General features: G+C 35.1%; 1 protein-coding gene across 1 annotated transcript in view; it reads right to left on the bottom strand.

Annotated features, from left to right (window-relative positions):
• The window catches only part of SBF2 (SET binding factor 2), a 217,886-nt gene that overhangs the window by 64,526 nt on the left and 129,177 nt on the right, over positions 1-24,183 (bottom strand). Inside the window, exon 16 of the mRNA XM_009890946.1 lies at positions 7,433-7,501. Coding sequence (XP_009889248.1) covers positions 7,433-7,501 — 69 coding nt within the window. The remainder of the gene's footprint in view (positions 1-7,432; positions 7,502-24,183) is intronic.

Genomic DNA, 24,183 nt, shown 5'->3' with positions numbered 1-24,183 from the left:
TTTTCCTGACCAAGTACTTCCTCCCACAAACCACTAAGGAAAGGAATTGCAGATTGCAAAGTTCTCTTCAGTGTTTCTCCTGATGTTATCATTCTGGGAAAGTAAGCTGCTTCAACAGAGAAAAGTTACTACAGTAATTCATGTCCAAAATTCCTTGTACAGACACACGTTAAAAAATCCTCTAGTTAGCCTCTCCCACTAATGTGCTAAACTGTCATATTATAGTTTCCTGTTTTATTTCTTCCAGACTTTCTTTTCACCTAAAAATAGTTTTGGAAGTGAGACATGCTCTACCTGCAAAGACATAAAATCTGTTCTACAGACATGTATTATGTATCCATTCAAAACCAAAGTACACTAATTAAAATCTTAAGGATCAAAGATGACATTTTGGCAACTGTGTTTGCAAGTGATACTGCAAACCCACTCAATCATTGCTAACAAGAATCTCCAGATTCCTGTTTTAACTTAAAAAGTATGTTTGTTTTTACAAAAATAATTTACTGAACTACAATCTTTATATGAAAGGAACTTTTAATGGATGCAATAAAACCCCTTGACTGGGAGAGTGTTTGGAAGTACTGACAGAACTTTGACCCTCACCTTACTATTCTCTTCCATAACCCCACTCATATTCATAAGCACCTGCCAAGTAACCACATTATCCCCTCTCAAAATTCAATAAAATATTGCTTTTATGTCATGTCTATAAAAGTTTCAGCCATAGTTAACCTACTGGTGGACAGAATCACCAGCAACAATGATGACTAATACTGCTCCACAGCTTCCATGCAGTGCCTCAAACCGCCTGGCTTCAAGTATTATTACTTATTTCAAATTCATATCGTTAGGTCTTGAGGATAAGTATCTTCATCTTTGTCAAAGCAAGACTAGCAGTTCTGGTCCATAACTAGGGCTCCTGGATTTTCCGGTAATGCAAATAATGCTAATATACACACTTTACAATATTGTAAAATATCCTTAATCAATCTTTTTCCTGTCAACTTCAATATGTGCAAAATGAGTAAGGTCTCTGAATGAAGAATTCTTAATATGATGCATGGAAAACAATTTTACCTATTAAATTAACTTAAGATTTAAAAGTCTAGCTTATATTGTAAACATACCACAGGGTGTTCTTTTAAGTTACGTTAGTGCCAGAAATCTAAGGAACTGACCTCAGCCTAAAGTATAAACATGTATTTTTCCTTACAAAATATCAGTCACTTGAAAGGATTAACATCCAACCCTACCCCTGCAAAACAGGGCATGTCTATCATGCCTTTTTACACTTTTCACCAACATTAGCACTCACTTTGTCCTAACAAGCCAAACTGGTATCTGGAATTGAAACATTACAATCTCTGCTGATATAAAGAAGCATTAGGACTCTGATAGTGAAAGAACAGCAAAATCCAATGATGAAAGCTAATATATGTTATTTTGATACTTAATACTTCAAATGAAGTACTGCAGAAAAAGCTTGCTTCTCTCCTGTGAGATGTCCTTAAATTCACTGCTGTTTGCTTTAGAAGAATTATGCAAAAAATAGGAACCACTTAAAATCTGCTGACATATATTTTGCTTTGTGGTTCAGCTTCTTCCATACAATCCACTATACGTTACAGGCATGTTCTTACTGTTTTTTAAGCAGGCAACTTAATATATTTCTATCCTGAGAATGGATAAATAAGTATAGTATTAAAAATAATGTTATTTAATACAATTTCGGTCACAAAAACATTCCCACAGTCTAAGATAGTATCAAAACTGGTAGAATAGAGATGCAAGAAGAAAATTAATGGAACCAGACAAAACTGCTTGCCAAGACAATAAAGGAAGTCTTTCAGGATGGGAGTTTCCTAAATTAAAGCCAGCAATTCAAGAGTGGAGAATTTTAAAGCAGAAGTGATTTCATTTCATCTCAAGAACATCAGAGTAAAACAGAAATATTTAGAAGGAAATATAGTAATGAGATGTAAGAATGAAAATGGACTTTTTACTAGCGCATGTAGTGACAGGACGAGGGGGAATGGATATAAACTGAAGAGGGCAGGTTTAGATTAAACTTTAGGAAGAAGTGTTTCACTTTGAGGATGGTAAGGCACTGGAACAGGTTGCCCAGAGAGGCTGTTGAGGCCCCATCCCTGGAGGTGTTCAAGGCCAGGCTGGACGTGGCCTTGGGCAACCTGGTCTAGTGGGAGGTGTCCCTGCCCATGGCAGGGAGGTTGGAACTCAATGATCTTCAAGGTCCTTTCCAACCTAAACCATTCTATGATTCTATGATGCCACTTCCTTTATTCAAACACAGGTGATCAGAGCTGTCACTTCTGAATGCCAAGTAAAAATTTGCAAGTGCGTTACTACCTACTATGTAATGTGGTACAATATCCTTAGAAAGGCATGGAAATGCGGATGATTAGACCAAGTTTAAGCATAAAATTTTAATTAAAAATTTTTGAAAAAAATCCCCTGAAAGTGAGAAAATTGTATTATAATCTGCACGTTCAGGTTCTGCAGTGGTTGAGGGATGCAAGAGAAGATGTTTGCTCAGACTGCCAAACATGACCTTAGTTGAAAAGGGAGGGAAGATGGAGAAGTGGACTCTGATTGCGACTTGGCAAGGAACAGCAGTGGGGAAGAGAGCTTTTGCTCCCTCTGCCTGTTGTCCAGCAGACAGGCTGAAACTGGTGCCTGCCACTGATCATCACTCTTGCTGCATACTAAACCTTCAAGAAATGCAGCGTAATCTACATGACATCTTGCCACCTTGGCAAAGAGACACAATTGAAACAGAGTATCCAAATCCTGTGCATTTGACAATGCCAATAATACGGTCGTCAGTCTTCCTTGATGAGTTAATAAAATGAAAATATGATTAAAATATATCCTTGTCGTCTTGCCCTTTCTTCCATGTGTAGAAGACGACCTCTCTTCCCCAGCACCAGGGAATACTACATTTCTATTTTACACACAGAAAACATGAGTGCATACCAAATAAGCATGGGTCATCCATACCAAAAAACCATGGAAAGATTCTTTTATCTTCATGTATAAATACATTTTATTTACACTGTTTCAATTTTAAACAAAATTCCAGCAGTATTACTAATGGTAAACTAAAACCTTTTTCTAACCCAGAAGCAAAAGATGTGTTTGTTTTTGTGACATTAATGGTACACACCAAAGTCCACTGTTACTGATGAGTCACATTTTGCTAACAGCTCATGACCAATATTTAGAATTTTTAAAAAGCATTATGACTATTTTTTCTAGAAAAATTCAATTATTTCTCTAGGCCACAAATATGCAACTTAGTACTGACTTCCCGTCTACGAATTTAATCCCACCAGCTATGAGTTAGAGTACAATCAAATCCTGCCTGATCAAGTTTCACAACGGATCACTTACCAGACTTCAGGAGTTGGAATTCTGAAATTTCACCAGACATCCCAAGAGCTGATAGCATGCTGTACACAGGGTAATGTTTCTTATTATTTTAATTAGATATATGTAGAAATACCCTAGACTAATCCCTAGACTGATCTTTATGTGATCAAAGACATTAAGACAAGATCAGTCAGATCATGCAGGCTTGTGTCTTTCTATAATTTTTTTACTGTTTTCCCAAGAATAATTTAAAATACCTCAAGGCTAGAGCATTGAGTACTTCATGAGAAGACTACTCCAGAATCTTACCAACGTCACCTCTAGGAGTATGTTTAACTACTCAGTTTTTTGGTTTCATTTGCTGGACTCACATGAAAACACATCTTTCTCATTATTTATACACCTCAAATGCTTGCTCTCTGCAAAATTGATAGCCATGTACAGTAAAGCTATTTAGGAAGAACAAGTAATTGTTTCATTAGTGCTCTGCTTTGTGTTAGGTAAATAAAATGAAACTTAACATTTCATATACACAACAGTCCTTTCACAAAGGAACTGCGATGTTGTGTAACTTCTTTTTATTATTTCATTTGAAACAACAGGAATTACATTAATAATAAAATGTTGAGACATGAAATTCCACCATAATTTCCCATGAAAATGCTATAGCAAACATAGATGGTAAAATATATATTTGACTGATATAACTACAACATTTTTAGATTTACTACAGGCTTTCTTACTGATAACTCAATTTGGAATAGCACTTGCACAGTAATACCAATGCACACACCAATGAAAACCTGTGTCATTATTAGATTCACAATTCCTGTTTATTCCAAGAACACTGTGCAGTTTCAACAGGGCTAAGTGAAATAATATTTAATATGCTGCTGGCATTACACGTGGTATTCTGATAATGGAACCATCAATAAAAACAAGTACATACTGCCAAGCAGTACCTCACCATTTTTTGGAAAGCATAAACACAATCACAGAGTTCTGCATATTGAAGCAACGGTATTGGAATATCTGTGCTCTGCCTACAGAAAAATGAAATGCAGCTTGAAGTGTGTGTGCACGTGTATGTGTGTGTAAACTACCCTGTATAAAGTAATTGAATAAAATTGTCAAGCAACTCAGCAGAAAAGGCCATGGCATAGTTTGACAGTGCAAACATACCATTTTCCTGAAGGTATTTTAATAAAAAAAAGAAGACCCCCCCCAAATGACCTTAATTTTTGTTTGTACATTCCTCTGGACTTATCAGAGACAGAACAGTACTATGCTGTGTTAAGCAACAAAACTTTAATCATTCTATCTAAGATTTCAGTAAAGAGAAACCCCGTGAAAAGAGAACTTATAAACTGTTAATACGTTAGCAAGCAGGAAGAGAAAAGTAAAGCAGCAGGATTTGATATTATTTCTCCCCAAAACAGGGGAAGAAGAACATTAGTTTAGTGTACCTCTAGAGCAGGAATCCCTCCAAAGGGTTACAGAGATGCTAAAGGGGTGGAAAAATGACACAGGTTTTTCTTAATTTAAGAATACTGATACAGAACATTGTTCCTACACTGGTTCATGCCCAGTAGAACATACTCACTTTAGTCTAGCATACAATTTTGAAAACCTCTAGAGAAGCTGAAAAATGCTCTAAAAAGTTTAATTTTTACTCAAATCCCAAACAGAACCTTAAACTGTTAATCTTAACTAATCGTTGCAGTTTGTCTACTGATCTTATGTTCTGAACAACACAACAGTTTGTGTTTAGTATGAATAGTTTTATATCAAAATAAGTACTTTTGCCAAAGAATTGCATCTAATGGGACATACCAAAGGGGGCCATCACTGAACCTGAGGATTAGATCTGGGAAAAACAAAATTCTTTTTCTATTATGCATTAACAGCTGTTTTTTGCAAGTTAACAGTCAGGTTACTTTAATTTTTAATTCAGGTCTGGAACATTTAAGAAAATAATCATGCTTCTTACATCCGGGGACTCACAGTTTCCTGAGTGTATAGCTTTAGAGTGACATAGTAAGTATGGAACCAGGTTACTACACAAAACATTTCAAAGAACTTTTTGTGAGAGAAATAGTGTGAGATCTCAGTACTCCTACCAAAATTACAAGTGTATAGAAGAAATTATTTAAAGATATTCTATATTCAATGCAGCTTTCTGCTCTTCTTCATTGTGAAATTAAAACTTATTTAAGCTTATTTCAACACTCATGATACTCCACGCAAAAAAAAAAAAAAGTATTTTTTTAACTGCCTTTTTTTTCCCCCATACTTGATCAAACTTTATCAATGAGGAATCTAACCGAACTGCTACAACTCCCCAAAATACTCTCTACCTCTCACGATAAAGAGCTATGTGGACTCTCTCAGCCATTTTTATTAGAGGAACTAAAAATCAGAAAACAAACCAAAACTAAAGTCAGTCTTTCTCCGTAATATAGGATTAATGCAGTAACAAATATAAAACAGGGAACTGGAAAGTCTCAATAACTTATTAGCTCTTTCTCCAAATTAAGCATTAGTGGCAGCAACAAATGACAAACAATTCACGATTCTGCTACTCAAGGACTCAAAAGAGAGGGATTAGAGAAAGATGAACTTATAATTAAAGATGGGAGAAAGTTTACTTGCTGGGATTTAATTTAATGTCTCACCACACGAGCTTATATCAGAGAATGAAAATACTCCGTAGACTCTTTCCAGAAAGCAGGCTTGGGGTGTTATATACAGTTCTAAAATAAAGCCCATTTAAATAAAACTTTTTCACAGTTCAAACCATTATAAGAGAGAAAATCTACCACTTTATGCTCTATATATGTAGTAAATACTGGCTTAAATACGAGATTTCAAGAAACTTCCTATGACTTCGTCAAAATTGCTCTCATCTTCAGCAGATGTTTCTGTCTTCTGACTGGTAGTGTTTCACATTTTTTATTCTAAAAACTACATCACAGAATCTATTTCTAGTTTAAAACAACTAGAAGTTGTTCAATTAGAATGTATAGTTTAAATTAAAAAGCACCGTTTGATTTCTCAGCTTACTGTTGCAGAAACCTTAGCTTCTATTCAACTAAAACAGGAATCTCTCTGGATTTTATTTACGGCTACTCATAAATGCCTCATATACCATCTGAAGGATGGAAGGTTATATTTTTCTTAATTTCCATCACGTTACTAATGTCTAGCTAGACCATCACAGTAACTACTATTTTGCAGTATCATGACGTACCAATTACCAATGATTATACACTTATTTCCCAAACTGGGTTGTATAACAATATTCACATTAAACAAAGATTATTTAATATTTTAAGCAAGTCCATGTTCTGAACTACTCATCTCCTCAGATATGTAAGAAGTGGCACTTGAGCTAATGAGAACTGGTGAAAACGCTATTGTATTGGGACACTGAAATAACTACAGTCACACTACAGAAGTTCTGCTTTTGAAATAATTGCTTGCAAAACTTGCATTATTTGCATTTTCATATTTACTATCATATTATATTTTATCACTATCAAACACTATGGAAAAAGAAAAGAAAAAAAACAACACAAGGAATTGAAAACAGATATACAGTTAACAAAAGCCATTCATAATATTCTCCATAGTTAACAACTACACCGACTGCAAACTTAACATGTACTTTTTGGCCAGTATTTAACATGCCAACTTAAACAAAAAAGTATTCCAATAAACATTTTTTACATGATAACATCAGAAATTATTCTTTTCAATTATTCTAGTGACTCGTTATAATTCAATTGTAATTCTCTAACCCATCATATAAGCCTGCATTTGGTTCTGGGTAATTTTATCATAATCATCATCACCCAACATCAGAAAGTGTAATTCTGCAGCAATGTCCATAATATCCTATTAAAAGACTTCCATTGACATCAATCAATTTTAGAATGAACCTTCCTACCCACCATGTATCTCCTGTCATCATTTTATTCATTTTAACAAGGTACATAATGTAAAAAATACAAAATAGGAGTGGTTTTCAATAAAAACTTACCCTATAAAAAGCAGTCGTCAGGGGTAGCAACGCTGCAGCAATGCTATATTCTTCTGAAGATGAACAATCCTTCAAGAAAAACATATGAAGAAAGTAAGTAAAACCATTTTCAAGGTTATTCATTATAATTTCATTTCTGCCTTATGGAGTCCCTCTGATATCCTTCCTATACACATTGTAACTTTTATTCACTTGATATCACGTTAGAACAACATATATTTATGTGTGTGCATATGTGTGTATATATACATATCTTATCTCGATTTCTGCTAGATAGGTATTGTTATGATTCTTCCCACTTAAGGAATTTATTAGCAGCTTTCTCACTCCCATGTCTGAAATATAATTTCACCAACACAGTTTACATATAAAAAGGGAAGTATTCCTTGTTTAGAAAACAATAAAGAGGTAGCTTGTTTCCATTTGGGTCAACAACAAATCTGACTAAAATGGAAGTGATGTGATGACCAAAGAATGTACTTTCTAAAAGTAAACTGCCATTTATTTAACATTAAATAATCACCTCCACTGCCTCTACAAAAAGTTTGGCACAAGGTTAACTTTAAAAAAAAGATGAAAACCCATTTTCTTCACAGTCTCAGAATGCCTCATTCAACAGTCGAGTGTGTCATTTGTGTCTCTCTAGGCTGAAAAGGCTATGCCAAAGTAAATCAACTAATAATTGCACTGATGAAAATAGTGATTTTATTACGGAAGTCTTAAAAGGAACCAGAATTGGAATGTAACTTAATATTTAAAAAATAAACTACTTGAATTTTTAAGACTATTTTTAAAAACGTAGAACAAAAAAATACTCAAGTAGAGTTAAAAAAATTACTAGATTTTTTCATTAGTTCATTTTGCCAACACTGAAGAACACAATAACACACATAGTTCTACTAGAAAAATGTATTACCATTGTGCCCCTGTATGATGAATGGCAAAACAATATTTCCATTTGAACAATTCATTTCAATATTTTTAACTTTCATTCTTACAACAGGCACCCTCCAACTCAAACCACACTCCTATTAACCATAACATCTGACCAAATTCCAAAATTGAAATATCTCAAGTGTTCCTCCGCCAGACTTTTCATTTATGCCTTCATCTCATATCATAGTTCTCTAAAACACAGCAACTAGCAAAAACCTGGCACCAGTCAACTGTGATAGCAGAAATATAAAATCTTCGTTACAGGAACAATCACATTAAGGATCATTAGGATGTTATTTGCATTCACCTCACTCTTCTTTCTTAAATGGCTGCTGAGTGATTATGAACTGCAGGTTTAAAACAATAAACCAAAACTCATCACATGAGTATTTTGCTTCTTGTTACTTTAAAAGCCCATTTCATCCTTTGTGATTTTCCAATAACAAATACTTTATCTTCTATTACTTTAACCAAGCTCACCTAAACAGAACACCAATGTCCATACACAGTTAAATACAGCAGCATTTAGAAAACTACTTGCATATGTATTCTGAAAAGGACAACAAGTTCACAGATGTGAAGCTTTACTTCTGCACAGAGTTACTGAAGGTTTTAGCATGTCTAACTCTACGTGAATGCAATGCGTGTATGCTAACTGTGCATAGAAAACAAAAGGCGTGCAAGTGCTCACACTTCGTAACACATTCCAATCTGGTAGAGGAAAAACAGTAAGAAAAGTGGACAGTGGGAAACTCAATATACGTTCTAATGATGCCTTTCGGTATTGTGACATGTATATGAAAAACCCAAATTAGTTTGTAAGATGTCAGAACAGTAAGACTAAAGGACATAACCTCAGCTGCTTTTTATTTTCGATTTCTGCATTATTTCCTATTGTTATGCATATCCTTAATGCCCATTTGGAATTTAGCACGTGTCTTTGTGTTTAATATAAAGATATGATAAATATTTTTTCACTTAATCATAAAACTTCCTTTTTAAAATAAGACTTTACAACCTTTAGGAATCCTCAACAGTTTTCAGAGAAATACGTACCTTATTTCTGCACATGCTTATTTATAACCAGGTACAAAATGATCCATCCTCATTGTTTCAAGTTATCTATTTAATCCCTTAGCTCAAATTATTTGTAAGAGTTTTGGCTTTTACCCAAAATATACATAAAAATATCTTTATAAAAACTGAGCAATGTATCTTCACCTAGAGACCATTCAATATTCCAAGAGCTAACACATGTCTCAAAGATATATATCATCACCACATAAACAACACAGTAGATTATTTTTCCATTCCTTATTGCAAGTATGAAATTCTCCACATATTCTATGTCAGCAGTACCCCCTGGACTTGTAGTATGGAAGTATTATCTATATATATTTTTTCTTCTCCAGTGTATGACAAGAAATGTAAAATGACCTCAGTTAGGAATGAAGTATAATACTGCTGTTTTAAGAATAGTGAAATTAATTAACTGTTTATCTGCTTTGTAGCTGCAAGACAGAATGCCACAGTTAACAGAGACGTTGCACTGAAATCTTAGCTTCTCAATTTTAAAGGCAAACCAAAGTTTTGAAAATGCCATGTATGCATTGTACACAACTAATTTAGACTCCTGAAACAAAGCAATGCAGCTGCCTTATATATAACAATGCCTTTATCAATTGTGAAAAATATTTCTTGCTACTTCTACAAAAGTAGACAAATCAAATACCATAAAATAATTAAATCTGTTCCTCTGAATTTGCACAAAATGAATCTGAAACACATCTGGGGAACAAAAATTGTTCTCGGGAAATTAATTTCCTGAAAACCATGTCCTATGACATTGAAATACAGACTTGCACCATGCCATGTGCAGAGTACTGCTTTGAACCCACGCCTAACCGAGTGAAGACCTGGCACGTTATTCTGGCCATACCGATCATATAATCAGATAGTTGCTGAACTCTGCTGCAGATTGGAAGTGTTACAGGAATTAAAGTACTTTTAAAATAGTTTTGCTATACTGAATTGACAAGTGAATAATAAAATAAGAACGTTTTTCCTTACATTACTTTGATAACACATATGATTTACACTCCTCCCAGTTTGAATAGGCAGCAAAACTTTGCTGGGTAAATAGCATCATTACGTTGCAGAAGTGAAAGCCAGCAAGTAACAGATTTTGACTGCCTGGATGGACACACAGGGCTGCTAGCATCTGGTGAGGCACCGATGGCTTTTGGAATTTGGTAGGTGGCTTAGGCTTCTGGTACAGGAGAGGAGAGGCAACTCTCCTCATTCTTGACTTCAGAACAAGTACTGACCTGAACTTTTGTTTGATAAACAAGGTAATCTATGTCATCATTAATCTGACCAAGAGATTCACCACCACACAAGACTAAGCTCATAATGAATCAAGAAAAAAAAATGTCAGAAACTTTAGTCATGTATGTTTTTAAAGCATTAAGACAAGAATTGTTAAGTCAGCATGTATAAGGTAATCATAAACTATATGCAGTACATTAGCTACAAATTACAGGTGAAATATTGGTTCCAAATTCAACAGACTGTTTCAGTGGTGCCAGAATTTAATACGTATTGTTACAGGCAAAGTTTTATGTGGGCAGAGTTTTACTGAATCACAGAATTTTTATTGTTGATGTAGTTAATATTTTAGAAACATAAACTGTCAAACAACGCATAAGCCTATTCTTTTTGTTTACAGTAGTAAGAGAACTCAGCAGTTCAGTTTAGAAGAAATGCTTTGTTTGTTAAAAGGAATAAGGATCGACCATATAAACTGCAATGAAATTCAAAACTACAATTGAATTTTAATGACCTGATTTTAGAAAAATCATTCATTTTCATTAGATAAGCTGAATAAAGTTTATGCATCCATACATAAATACAATATTAATGCAACTGAACTATTAAAAATGGCAGTTTTATCAAAGAAAACCTATTCCATATTAATTGATGTTATGACCAATGTCCTTTATATTCAATCTCAGTAGAGTTAAAAATCCAATTACATAAACCAGTAATTTCGCACCATACTGATTATATCTAAGATAATCACATGCTGCCTTGAAGAAAGGTGAAAAAACCATAGTCATATTTGGAATTCCCATGTAACTTTTAGAAGTCTTAAAGCTACAAGTTCTAACTCCACAGATAAAGCCATCGTGTGGAGCAAAAGTCAAATAACATATTTTGCTGGAATAAATGCCAATATGACACTAATTACTTATATTAGTTATTACTAACAGCATATAATTAACTTCAAAAGAAAGTTTGGAATCTTCTTATTGAAATGATAAGCAAATTTTCTTTTCAGTGAAAATTAATGTACAGTTTCATTCTAACATTCATATACAATTTTGCCTAGTGAAGTTAACGTCATTGCTAGCCACTGCTCTGCTTTATAATGGGATGAAAGTTTTCTTTTTTTCTTGTCACCAAAGGTGAAATCAAACCTTATTGACACAGCTACAATTTTGTTAAATGCAACTCTTCTGGGACTTGAGAAACAGGATGGAAGAAACACATACCTAGGAGGCCCATATAGCTGACTACCTGTGGACTTACCTACCAACAGAACTACAAGAACGCACTTAAAACTTGGAAGATACTGCCTTATGTAATTCCCATTACTTTTAAAACTTCTCATTTTGATAAGGATATACACAGTCTTTCAAAATTACTAACTTGCAAAACTCTTTTTCCTTCATAAATGACCCTAGCACATTTTATATGTTACTCATTAATACAAGCTTTTAATTTGTTTAACTTAAACACTGTTGCAGTGATTCTCAGTAAATAAAACCAAGAATGTATACTCTTATTTTCTAGGGTTTCCAGGTTTAACATCGACCAGAATCACACTTAGAGCTTTTGAGGAGCAACTTCACAGATTGCTACCTGGTTACTATCTGACAGCAGCAATTCAAGACCAAGTCTGTACCAGACAAACTTCACATGTGCTCTGAATTATGCCAGATGTAATACTTTCTTCATCCTCTATGGCCATTATATTCATACAAGTGCAAATGCAGAAGACATGGAACTGCACCCAACCTAGAAGAATCCTCACCAATTTGTTTTGACTTTGTGGTCTTTCTGCATGTCTAGGAGCCTTCGTAATGCCCATTTCATTAAGGAACCTATCATGTCAGCAATAGGATGCAAGATACTGTAGGTCGGCCATTCCAGGTCGCAGGAGATCCAATTCCATTTTAGAAGGATTTTACTTCCTGAAGAGATTCATATTTGTCTTTACCCTGAATTCTCATAGGTTTGTCTGTCCTTGAAACATAGTGGTATAAAGGACAGAATTCAATTGATGCAATTTAGATGGAATTACACAAGTACATAATGTTCATTGATTTTTAAGTTTCCTTTTGCTTTACTCCACATGTTCACAAGTTAACAAATGCAGTGCATATTCTCTATGCAGCTTCAGTGTACTTCTGATCTCACAGCAAGCCAAAACAAGAAACAACATTTTACTCAAAGAAGAGCTGTTGAGTCCCTCCCCTCCCTTCTTTCTCAATAAATATATTTCTGTCTATGGTTGAGATTAGTCATTTCCTTTTTCTCGCAACAAATTATGTTTAGGAAATCAGGAACCTCGATTTTTATATGCATAAATTACACATTCTTCACTGATTTTTTTTATTGTACCCCAAAAGTGTAACAACATTTAACTTTTTTTGCAAGATACTGATAAACAAAAGAATGCCATCCCTTGTGTCTAAGCACATCTGAGTTTCTTTAACACAAATGCCATGCATGTTTCTGAATACTGTCATGAGGCCCATGGCAATAAAGTTCAACATACTCAGGCTGTAATCTTCTCCCAAGGAAATGGTTGGGATGCCAAGATGCCTTTTGACTTTTATTTCACAGCAGGGCTTCATTCACAGTGACTCTGTCCAAACCTTAAACTACACCAGCTGTGATACAAGGTCCTGCACAGTAATTTGTAAAAAGTATTTGACAAACAGCATTCAAATGATAGAATACATTGCAGCTCATGACAAAACAGTGATCAATATCCATTAACTACTCAGCTGGAAAGGGGCGATTAATTCATAATATATCTACAGACTGCAGTGTACTCCTAAAGCCCTGGTAGACCAAAGCACTTATGCAGCGATTGCAAAACATAAATACAGGATACTTTGTAAACCACATTACAGACAGCCTGGTTAATTGAGTTTAGGAACGAAGGAAAAATGCTTAAAATAGTAGAAGTAGTATTAAAATAGATGCAATATTTCAGTTTAGTTCAGTTACCTATCCAATCAGTTCACAAGTACACAGCACAGTGTTATGCATTCTAGCATTCATTCAGTGAGCAGCAGTATCTCTTCTCCTAAATTATAAGCAAAGCACAAACTTTCAAACATGTAGGAATACATTTGTCTGGTTAATTTAATTTCACTGTTCTTCTCTAAGTTTCATGTGATTTTCTAATTTCATATAGTTTTAATAAAAATGCATCACATCATCACAGCACATTCTATACAATCTTTACAACATATCAGATTCCTACGGGTATGTAAAATGATTCACTGAAAAATCAGTTTTTCACTTTAGAAAAATATTGTTTGGATAGAAGTGGAATTTTACATCTATCTTCTGAAATGCAAAGAGTCAACACTCAGCTCAAATAAATTACTAAAAGATTCTGGGTCCAGTTGACTATGGAGAAATTGAACAAACAATGACTGATGAAATGTAACTTGGAAGTAGGGCTCACTGAAAATTTTCCATTGAATATCATGTGATGGCAAAATAATTTTTTATTTATGCTAAAAACCCTTACTGACACCACGTCAGAAAGGAGAACTTCTAAACCCCAAAGTTTTCCCCTTGGGAGACTTAGTCTCTTACAGGTACCTTGTCAATTATAACTGATTTTCTGGGGAAACAGAAATAAAACATTGGACACCACCTCAAAGGCAAGGAATAGGTACAGGGGATCTACAGGCTGGACTGTGGGGAGCAAGTCTTCACAGAAGGCATTTCCAGAAACATGAAGAACAAGACAGTGATTGAGAACAGAAAGGACAGGTTGACCAAGGACAAATGGATCAACCTCTACAATAAAATTACAAGCTCTGTAGCTGAGGAAAGCGCAACACGTCCCATTTACCTTAGCTTTAACAAGGCTTTTGACACAGGCTCCTTTGGTACCCTTGTAGGTAAGCTGAGGAGACATGGTCTAAATGAAAGAGCAGAAAACTGCTTGCACTGTCAGACTCAGAAGACAGTGGTCAATGTTTCCAAGTTTAACAGGCAGGTGGTTATGAGTCATGCTTTCAGGGGTTGATAACTGTGGCAAACGCCACCTAATGTTTTCATTAACAAACTGTAAAGTGGCATGAAATGCATCATCATCAAATTTCTGGATGACACCAAATTTGGGGGAATGGTGAATACGCTGGAGGGCAGGACTGCTACTAACTGGCATCACAGTGTGTCAGAAACAGACTGAGAATAATCTCCTGAACTTCAACAAAGACAAACACAAAGTTCTGCACAAGGGACAGGGTAACTCCATGCAAAACATGAGCTACATATGAACAGCACCTGGAACCATGCGCTGTGTAATATATGTCAAAACAAGACCATGCCCTAAAATTCAGAAAAAGGTGCAATATGAATTACCTTGTTTTCTTGCTGATTGCAGATACCAGCAAACTCTGTAGAGTACAGACAACTCCAAGGAATCAGTAAAATAGATAATATTGCAGTGGAATTGAACAGGCACTTACCATGAGAGGAAATGGAAGATATTATGAATTACCTTGATGTCAGAAAAAAAGTGTTATACGAATAGCAATAGGCAGAAGTAGTGAACAGATTTACACTAGTGATATTAAGTTTCTCAAAGAAATATGTGAGGTAAAGAATAAATAATTGGAAACAATGCATAAGACTGATGGGAGATAGGAGAGGGAAGAATATCTTGTACCAAGTCAAAAATGTTAAAAACATTAGTCTCACCAAGAGATATACTCATAGCTGGGGCAAAAGAACAAAACAATTAGAGAGTTTAAGGAGCTCATCCAAGAGACGGAAACTGTAAAGTGCAGAACTGAAAGAAGCCCAGAAGAACTAAATAAGCATATAAAGGGAAAACACTATGCTCAATAAGCACATACAGAAATTACGGGAGAGAAAGCTGATGCCTTTTTGTTTTAAAAAAATACATATATATACCAAATGCATCCGCAGGGTTCTGGCAGGTGCCCTTGGAACCAAAATACATGTTTGTGTGGATGTAACACTGCCTCTGCAAGACACGTTTTCCACAAACTGCCAAAAGTGGAGTCTCTTTTCAATACATGTTTGACAACTTGTTGCCGGAAGGCTTCAGTTTTTCTACGCCAACCTTGATAGGACTGAGAAGCTTTGCTACAGTTTTGGCAGAGGCACCAGTTAGTCTGTGTACAGCTGCACCAAAGGACAACAAGAACGACAATGACCAGCTGCTTCTGGAAGAAGTTTTCTTGGATCAGTTTTGTTGGTGCAGCTCCATTTCTGGATTCATGAAATAAGTGTCAGCTGCTGGAAGAGGATATTTCTGGGATGACCTGCAATGGCTGCAGAATTTCAAGGATGACAAAGGGAGGTTTTGCGGTTTTTTTGAGGTAATTCTGCTTATTATAAGGTTGTGAATCTTGAATTCAGCCAGCAAGGGCTTTTCCATGCTTAGGCACAAATGACGCATTCTAGTAGTTGCACTAGTGAATTTGATGGAACCTAAAATCCCTTGTTGCCAACCCTGTTGCCAGACCTCTCAGTTCCTTAATAGACTGGAATGTAAATTTTCTGTTATGCTTCAAAGAGTAGTTGCAGTTTTAACAACTTTAATACAAGTTGTTGTACAAGTTGCTTAATCCAAAAATCAACCTTGTAACAACATCAGAATAGTCCCATTCCACATCATCAAAAAATCATGCTACTAAAGCCATTATCATAAATATCCCATTTTTTTTTCTGGAGAAAAAAACTCCCAGAAAATTTAAGGCTTTATAACCCTGACTGATAAAGGGTAAATGGTTCATAGAAAAGAGTATCTAAAGCAAATTTGAGAAACTGAAGGACATACGTTGTGCATGATTAGGCAGCACGTCGCAGAGCAGTGCCCACCTTGATTAACACATCAAATCTGTGTGATCAGGGAAGAATGTTGTTGCAAAGCCTGGAGAGCCCAAGAGATTCAGAGATTTCAAGAGCTGCTTGATTTAGTAAAGTGCTCCCTCCAAGAAAACATTCATCAATGAAATATATACATTCTAATACAAATACTTAAAATATGGAAAAGAAAACTTAGAAAAATATAGTATTTTTATTTAACTTAATGTGAAGTATTTTAAGTATTCAGATTGTACTTTCCAGTGCATTTCAATGCACCACAACTGAGCAGAAGACTAATAGCAGCCTCCTTCCTCTGACCAGACAAAACTCCTTTATCACTACAGACAAACATTACACATATCACATATTGTCAAAAAATTATCTCACCATTTTGCATTCACAGTTCAATCTGCAATTGATCTTATCTATTTTATTTACACTAATGAATTAATACATTAAATGAAATTCATATAGTATTTTCATTTAACTCTATAGCTGGAAATAACTGCACTGTAGTAATCTGCTAATACCGCCTTTTTATAACAATAAAAGGAAAATTAAGTATTTTTCTCTTACAATAGCTGATTCAAAACTTTTATGTTTATTTTTGAAATAAAATAAGTAAAATGTTGACTGATAAGCAACAGAATTTTACATTATAAGGTAAAACTTCTTGTGAGATTTGCTGTATTAAAGGGATATATCCAACAGTTAGATACAGTTGCTGTCAAGAAACATGTTAAACTTGATAAATTTTTACAAATTACAAGAATATAAAGAAAAAAAAGTCTTACTTTTTTGTGATAATTTATCAAGTATCTGGTATGGGACTACAAAATTATTTTTCCAAGTTTTCAAAAGAATTCACCATTGCCTTCGAAGTACATGCATTTTTCTGACCTTCACTATGACAGCTAAGTGTCAGCCAAAATTCACCATTGCTGTAACAATAACATGGAGGTGCTGCACATCTGATTTTGATGAAAACCTCTAGAAAATACCTTGTCATTAAATGTTGGACCCAAATCCTTTATCTTCATCCTGAATGAGGTAAGTACAGAGATATACTATGTGCTGCATTTTTATTTTGTTAGTTTTTAATAAAGGCCTCACTGTGACCAGTACACAACAAAATAAGAATTACCCTATCTCATCTTATAACAGTAATGAACTCAGCAAGATCAACACATGAATGGAAGCTTTTTTATACCTAAAATAATACAATTTCTTCATCTGGGCACACACAGAGTTAACACCACCAAAAATTTAAAGGTCTAGTATTCAGAAAATCATATTACCTGCCAATTTTTACGAGCATACCAGTAATCACTGAATTGAGACAAAGGAAATCTATATGGTCATACTGGTAATCATTAGATGATCATAGCAGAGTCTACAGTACTGCAACATTTTCTGGAATATGTAAAAAGTCCCATAACCCAATAGTGTCTCAAATCAAGACATGAAGAAACCATAAATTAAGGAAACACCTCTCAGTTGAATTGCAGAAAGTTTCAAAACCTCAGGTTTCCAGATAAGTCTTTTACTGACATATGATTTCCTGAGCATAGTCAACAGATGCAACTATTTTGTAATAATGATTAGTAAAGTTGGTTGTTTGTCACAAGGAAAAAAAAAAATTTAAAAAGTTGGAGAAATCACTATGGAGTGATGATAAACACAAGAGATTTAATCTGAGCTAAAAAATGACTGCCAAAGGTTGACTACTAAACACAGTGAAAGGAATACAGAAAAGAATAAAAAGGAGACCAAGAAAGCACAGAGATCATTGCTTTAGCTGCTGCCAGGGGCATCTGTTCTAAACTGAAAGTTGCTTGCTGACTAAGGAAAGAAATATATCAACACTTTTTTTGTTAATAATATGGACTTTAAATGCTACTAACCACTATAGTCCTTGTATACATTGCTAACCAAAATTCATTTTTTAATAAGTACTTCAGCTTTTCTTTCTAGAACAGTTACATATACATACAAAACTGTGATAGAATCAAGCTTTACAGTGTTATGGTACAAGCTACAGATTCTGCACTAGATACTAAAGCTCATGATCACGTTGTATTTAGTCTTTTCAGTAAGTTTTTGAAAGTCTTTCTCCAGGAAAACTTCATTGGAGAATTTTGAAAGTATTTAGGTTATGACTTAAAATGACTTCATTGAAAATGAATTTGTTCATTCTTTCTTTCTTATTAGACTGTTGCATGAGTAGCCAAAGCTATTTCTTCACTAACATGGAGATTACAGGCTCCACCAGAATTTCAACTGCCCCTGAGGACCTCTAAGGTCATCTATTTTTTTACTGACCAGAAAACTGAGCTACACACTTGCTCATTTTATTTTTTTAAGTACATAATTATGTTTCAAATTTTGAAAATTAATAGGAATAGATGTAGAAGATTTTAGTTCTTTGTTAAGATGGAAAATATGGAACATAGTCCCTCTACTAAGAGGTAACAGGGAACATATGACATTCCCTGTAATACTCCCTCTCTCTCTTAGCAAGAATTTTTATTTGTTTCTCTTCATGCTCCCAAGACCGTATATTATCAGTAACGGAAACAAAAAATTGAAATTGTCATGGAAATAATGCGCACCAAGCAAATGTTGACTTAGGTAAATTTGTTAAACATTATTTGGTTGAAGCTGACTTGGAAAAAAAGTCATTTTTCGCCCTGACAGATCCTAATTCCCTCCTCCAAAAACATTCATTATGGAGATTGATAAAACCTAAATGGACAACATTGAACTTCAAAATGTTTGTAGAATATTCAGAAAAATTCTGGCTGCAGAAACAACCTTTAACACGCTTTTGTAGAAGAACGTATCCAAGAATCAGCAATTATCCCCACAATTTTCATTACTCCTAGGTGATCTCAGACAAGATGAATTTCAAGTAGGCTGCTGAAGAAAGTGAATGTTTGTATAAAAGAGAGAATCAGAATGCTCATATATTTTAGTACACCTGTTCTTACTTTTAAACATAGAATGCCCCTAGATTTGAAGCCAGGAATGAACACCACCAATGGCACTCTGAGTAGACTTCAGGCAAGATCTTTCACCTTTCCATAAATTGATTTTTCATTAATAGATATTTATGGTTTGGAATAGCTAATTATGGTTTGCTGGATCGACTTTAAGTTAATCCGTTCTGATGCCTACTGTTTTCACATGCATATTGTATTTTCAATTTGAAATTAGACACAACTGATGGTATTCAAATCTTTGTTATAGGTACTTTTATACCAAATTATCCTGAAGCAGTTCTTTGCAATGAACATGCGTAAAATCCATGTGGCAGTCTGAGTCCCTTTGTTAACGTTTAGCTGAAGTACAGATAATCAAAGAAGTGATTCTCATAAAACCTCTCAACGTCCTGGTTTGGGTTTTCTGTGTAGTTTTGATTTTTATGTTTTGATCCATGCAATACTGCTAGTCTACTGACTATGCCTGAGAGGTTGTGAAAAGTAATGAAAAACTTCAAGTCAACCGTCTGTTAAGTTTTCTTCACGGAAAATGTTTTACATGGTAACTAGCTCTGTAGCAGTGGAGCCTAAATGGACAGGGGATTGGGAAGATAACAGCCATCTATCATAATCAAGTCAGGATCAAAGTCTGTGACTTTCCTACACATGCGATTCAGAGGCTGAGTAACAAATTGTGTTAACATAACTGTAGTTGTGGCCTGTGGCTTTTAAACAGAACCACATATGGTTAGTATTTCAGCTATTCCCAAATGACAGAGGCAAGGCTCCAAAATAGTCCATTAAAATAAATATTTTCCTTTAAATTGTTTTTCACAAAAGCAATTATACCTTTTAACTTCATAAATATAACAGGCTAAGTTCCAATGAAATCAATAGTCTTGAATCTTGAATTTGGCCTGAAAACAATAAATTAAAAGCCATTTTAGTCCACTGGCTTTGCCTGCATTAATATTTTTTTCTCTTCTTTTGAAGAAAAAAATGTCCAAAACTACAACTTGTTTTGCCTCTAATACAAAAAAAATAATAAAAATTAGTGAAGACTGTACTGGGTTTAAGGGCGTGTACCCCAGCTTCTGCTGGCACATGAGTAAGACTGATCAAGAAACGTGTTGTGGGTAGCATCGTATTTTGTGCCATCTGTGAATCCAGATTGCACCAGTGTTAATGTTTTTGTGCAAGTGAAAAGTATCACAGCATGCATGATATTTACAGAAGCAAGTTTTGTGAGTACAGGAAAATGTATAAAATGTTAGCAATTACATTAAGGTAAAGTGAAGAAAAATGAAAACTTATAAGAATTAAGATCATCAGTACTGTTGAAGGTATGTATAATACATAAAACTCAGATGCCTACGGTTCAGAGGTAGACAGAATAATAAGATATTATATTCCAGATAAGGAAAAAGATGATGTTTCTAAACAAGTGCTGAAAATCACGGCATTCTCATAATCCAGGTTATTTTTAAGTGTATTATTAATGTGTTATAGTGTATAAGTGTATTATTAGTGCTAGAGCTAAGAGTGAGATGATCTAATAAGATATTTCATTCCATACACACATTTCATTCCAATATTCTCCACAGAGAATATTATATGCCAATTGTATGCAACTTATTTAAGGTATAACAAAGGATATGTATTCTGTAAAGTGAAGTTTAATCAATGAACATTGAAAGCAAAGGTTTTACAAGGTGTTCAACTGACCAGAAGAATTAATTTCATGAAAATAAGTTGCTTTGTGAGATAAGTACATTGTGAGTCTGTTAAACACGCAACTCATTTTAATTCCTAGTTCCCAAGTGGAGTTTTGGAGTTCAGAGTTGAAGTGCTGGGGGAGAGGCAGCTAAAGGGGGGTTGGTGGGATGATTTTTTTTTGTTTGGTTGTTTTTTTTCTCTATAGACATTAGGTGAAGTTATTTTTAAACACTTTGTTGGGTCACTAGATAGCAAAGCTTGCCCCCTCCCTGTGTACGGGGAAGGGGGGGAGAATTACTAAAAGTAATTTTCACCATAACATGCTAACATGGCATTTTCCCATGCTTTCTAAAAGACAATTCATGTAAGTCATAAATCTGGGCTATAATATTGAAAATGAGAATCAACCGCTACAAGATTTTTTTACAGCATATGTAGATCGTCAAACATTCTTTTGTTTACCCCTTTATTTTCTGTTTCTGTTCTACAACTTCACATGCTTTTTGTTTATCTAACAGTATAGGTAGGTCTATACTGTAAAGAAATAGATTCTTAGGCTTTTTTCCTTAAAAATAATTCTAAAAATGCCATATACATTCACTATTTTATCTTTGTTGTAGTAATGCATTTGTCAAAGTTTACACAAAATATTGACAAAACCCAGAACCAGCCTGAGCTTTATGGTATTTATCTCAACATCACACTTCAATTTTTTAATATAAGCTGCCAAGATTTCAATTGTTTAAACCAAAAGTTATACAAACATTATAGCAACCAAATGATTAGAAGACTTTTAATATATTTCAATGTTCTTTCTGTTTTAGCAATTGCTGTATGTGAGAAATAAATAAAAGATGACGATCTTATATTGGCATGATTTATGCAAATTCCAGCAAAATGAATAGACAACTTTATAAAATTCCTTACAGAAGCAACAAAGTAGTCTTCTATATGGCATGTTTTTCCACTAAGTTAAGTACCATCGACGACCAATGGAGCACACACCTCGCTCACAGAGCAGAGAAGCATTCCACTTCAGCTCCTCTACTACACCTCGGTTTAACAGTTATTTGAAGGGTGAAGCACAGTGGTGCAGGACCAGAGTGAGACTACATGAATCAAGCAAACTCTTGCCCTTCATTTTAGTAATAAAAGACTGAACTTAAGCTAAATACACATGTGCATATGGGCGGCCACAGAGGTATGTTCACTGAATGGGTAGAGTACATCAATATTGTATAATATTTTGTTACTTGTATTCATAAAAAGACACTCAAAACAGATTAAGCACATCTACACATACCTAAAAGTGTTATACACAAATCTACATGGAATTATGTACCTGTACTGAAACAGACATTATAGACATCCATAAAATTTAAAACAGACGAAAATCCATGTGTTCCTTCCACATTTTTATTAAATATAAAACTTGCAAAACAGAAGTCACTGATTTCATGTAACTTATTCTATTAGCAAAATACCTATTTTTTCCAAGACCTTTTTTTTTCATTTTTACTACCTTTCATCGGTCCACCTCTTTCACAGGCAGGCTAGAGAGCAACTACACAGCAGTGTAACACAATTCCTAAACCAGACTTGCTTTATTTACAGCAGTGAGTAGCGTACAAGCACATGTCTGCTTTTCATCAAGGCAACCAAAAATATTTAGAACACAGAGTTATTAGGAAGACTTGGCAACCACAAGGCCACACTTAACAGTAATGAACACTTAAGAGCAGTCAGAGCCTACCACGTCAATGCTCCAAGAAGCTACATGGTTTCAAGAAGATACCTATGTATGAGCAAACACACGCGAACATGCCCTGCATTCGCAGCAAATATAGGAGGACAGAACAGAGGCCAGTGACAGGAGATGCCTATTAAGAGTAAAGACTGTTCCAGCAAACAAACAAAACTCTTAAAGATCATCGCAGCTCTTAACATATCTATTTTTGTTGCTGCTTCATTGCTTCAGGGCCTTGCTGTTGATTGTGCAGTACCCCTGTGAGGGCAAGACGGAGGCTGTGGGCAGCAGGGGCTGTGGGGCACCCTGGGCTGGTCACAGCTGCTCACACGTATTTCTGCTTATTCTTGTATTAAAACCAATACCCCGCTATCATCTGATATTTGTAATAAAATATTAAGCAGAAACCCTTTAACAAGGCTGAATCTTGCTCTAATAACTGCACAGAAACATAACGAAGGCATAATCAATATCTCCACACCCTGCAGTCTGGAAAACAAGTTATACCAACAGAAAGAAGGGCACTATCACATTTTTATTCTGGTATTTTTGATCCCTTTTCATGTTAGCAGCAAGAGCCCTGGGGCAAACCAGGGGATTCCCTGCAACCGGAGCCCTCAAGACATATATTCGAGATGCACATTCATTCACACTCTGGACATGCTGCTCCAACTATAGTGGGACTTGGGGATTATTTTAACATCTACATTACTATTGAGTTTATATTTATGCATATACACATATATATATTTATCTGTACAGCAGATATATATCTGTATCACCCTTGTGCCTCATGTATGCACCTGCATACATGTATACACAGAGGGGAGGAGGAAGTGTGTGAATACAACACATTCTGGTGAGAAGCTGAGGGAGGAGGAGGCTGAAGGCAGACATAGGTATGGACAGCACATTGTGGGACTCTCATTACTGCTAATCCTTCTCTTTTTCTTTCTTCAAGTAACAGTCTTGCACAACAGTTACGGAGTGTGGGTCCAAGCAGAAGTCACAAACACTTTCAGATTACCAAAGTAGGATCTCGGAAATCTGCAGGGAAACAGCAACTTAGGAAGCGCCCAGCCCCATACAAGCTCATTCCTGAACACCTCTGCTGGCACAGCGCCAGCGTGAAATGCAGCCATGGTTTTCTGCTGCCTAGTCATCAAAGTCCTCACTAAAACCACAGAGGCAGTTTAACGCAGCTTGACACAACCACT

The sequence above is a fragment of the Charadrius vociferus genome, unplaced genomic scaffold (genome assembly GCF_000708025.1).
Source record: "Charadrius vociferus isolate BGI_N301 unplaced genomic scaffold, ASM70802v2 scaffold248, whole genome shotgun sequence".
Taxonomy (NCBI): domain Eukaryota; kingdom Metazoa; phylum Chordata; class Aves; order Charadriiformes; family Charadriidae; genus Charadrius; species Charadrius vociferus.
This window is presented reverse-complemented; position numbering and strand designations above follow the sequence as displayed.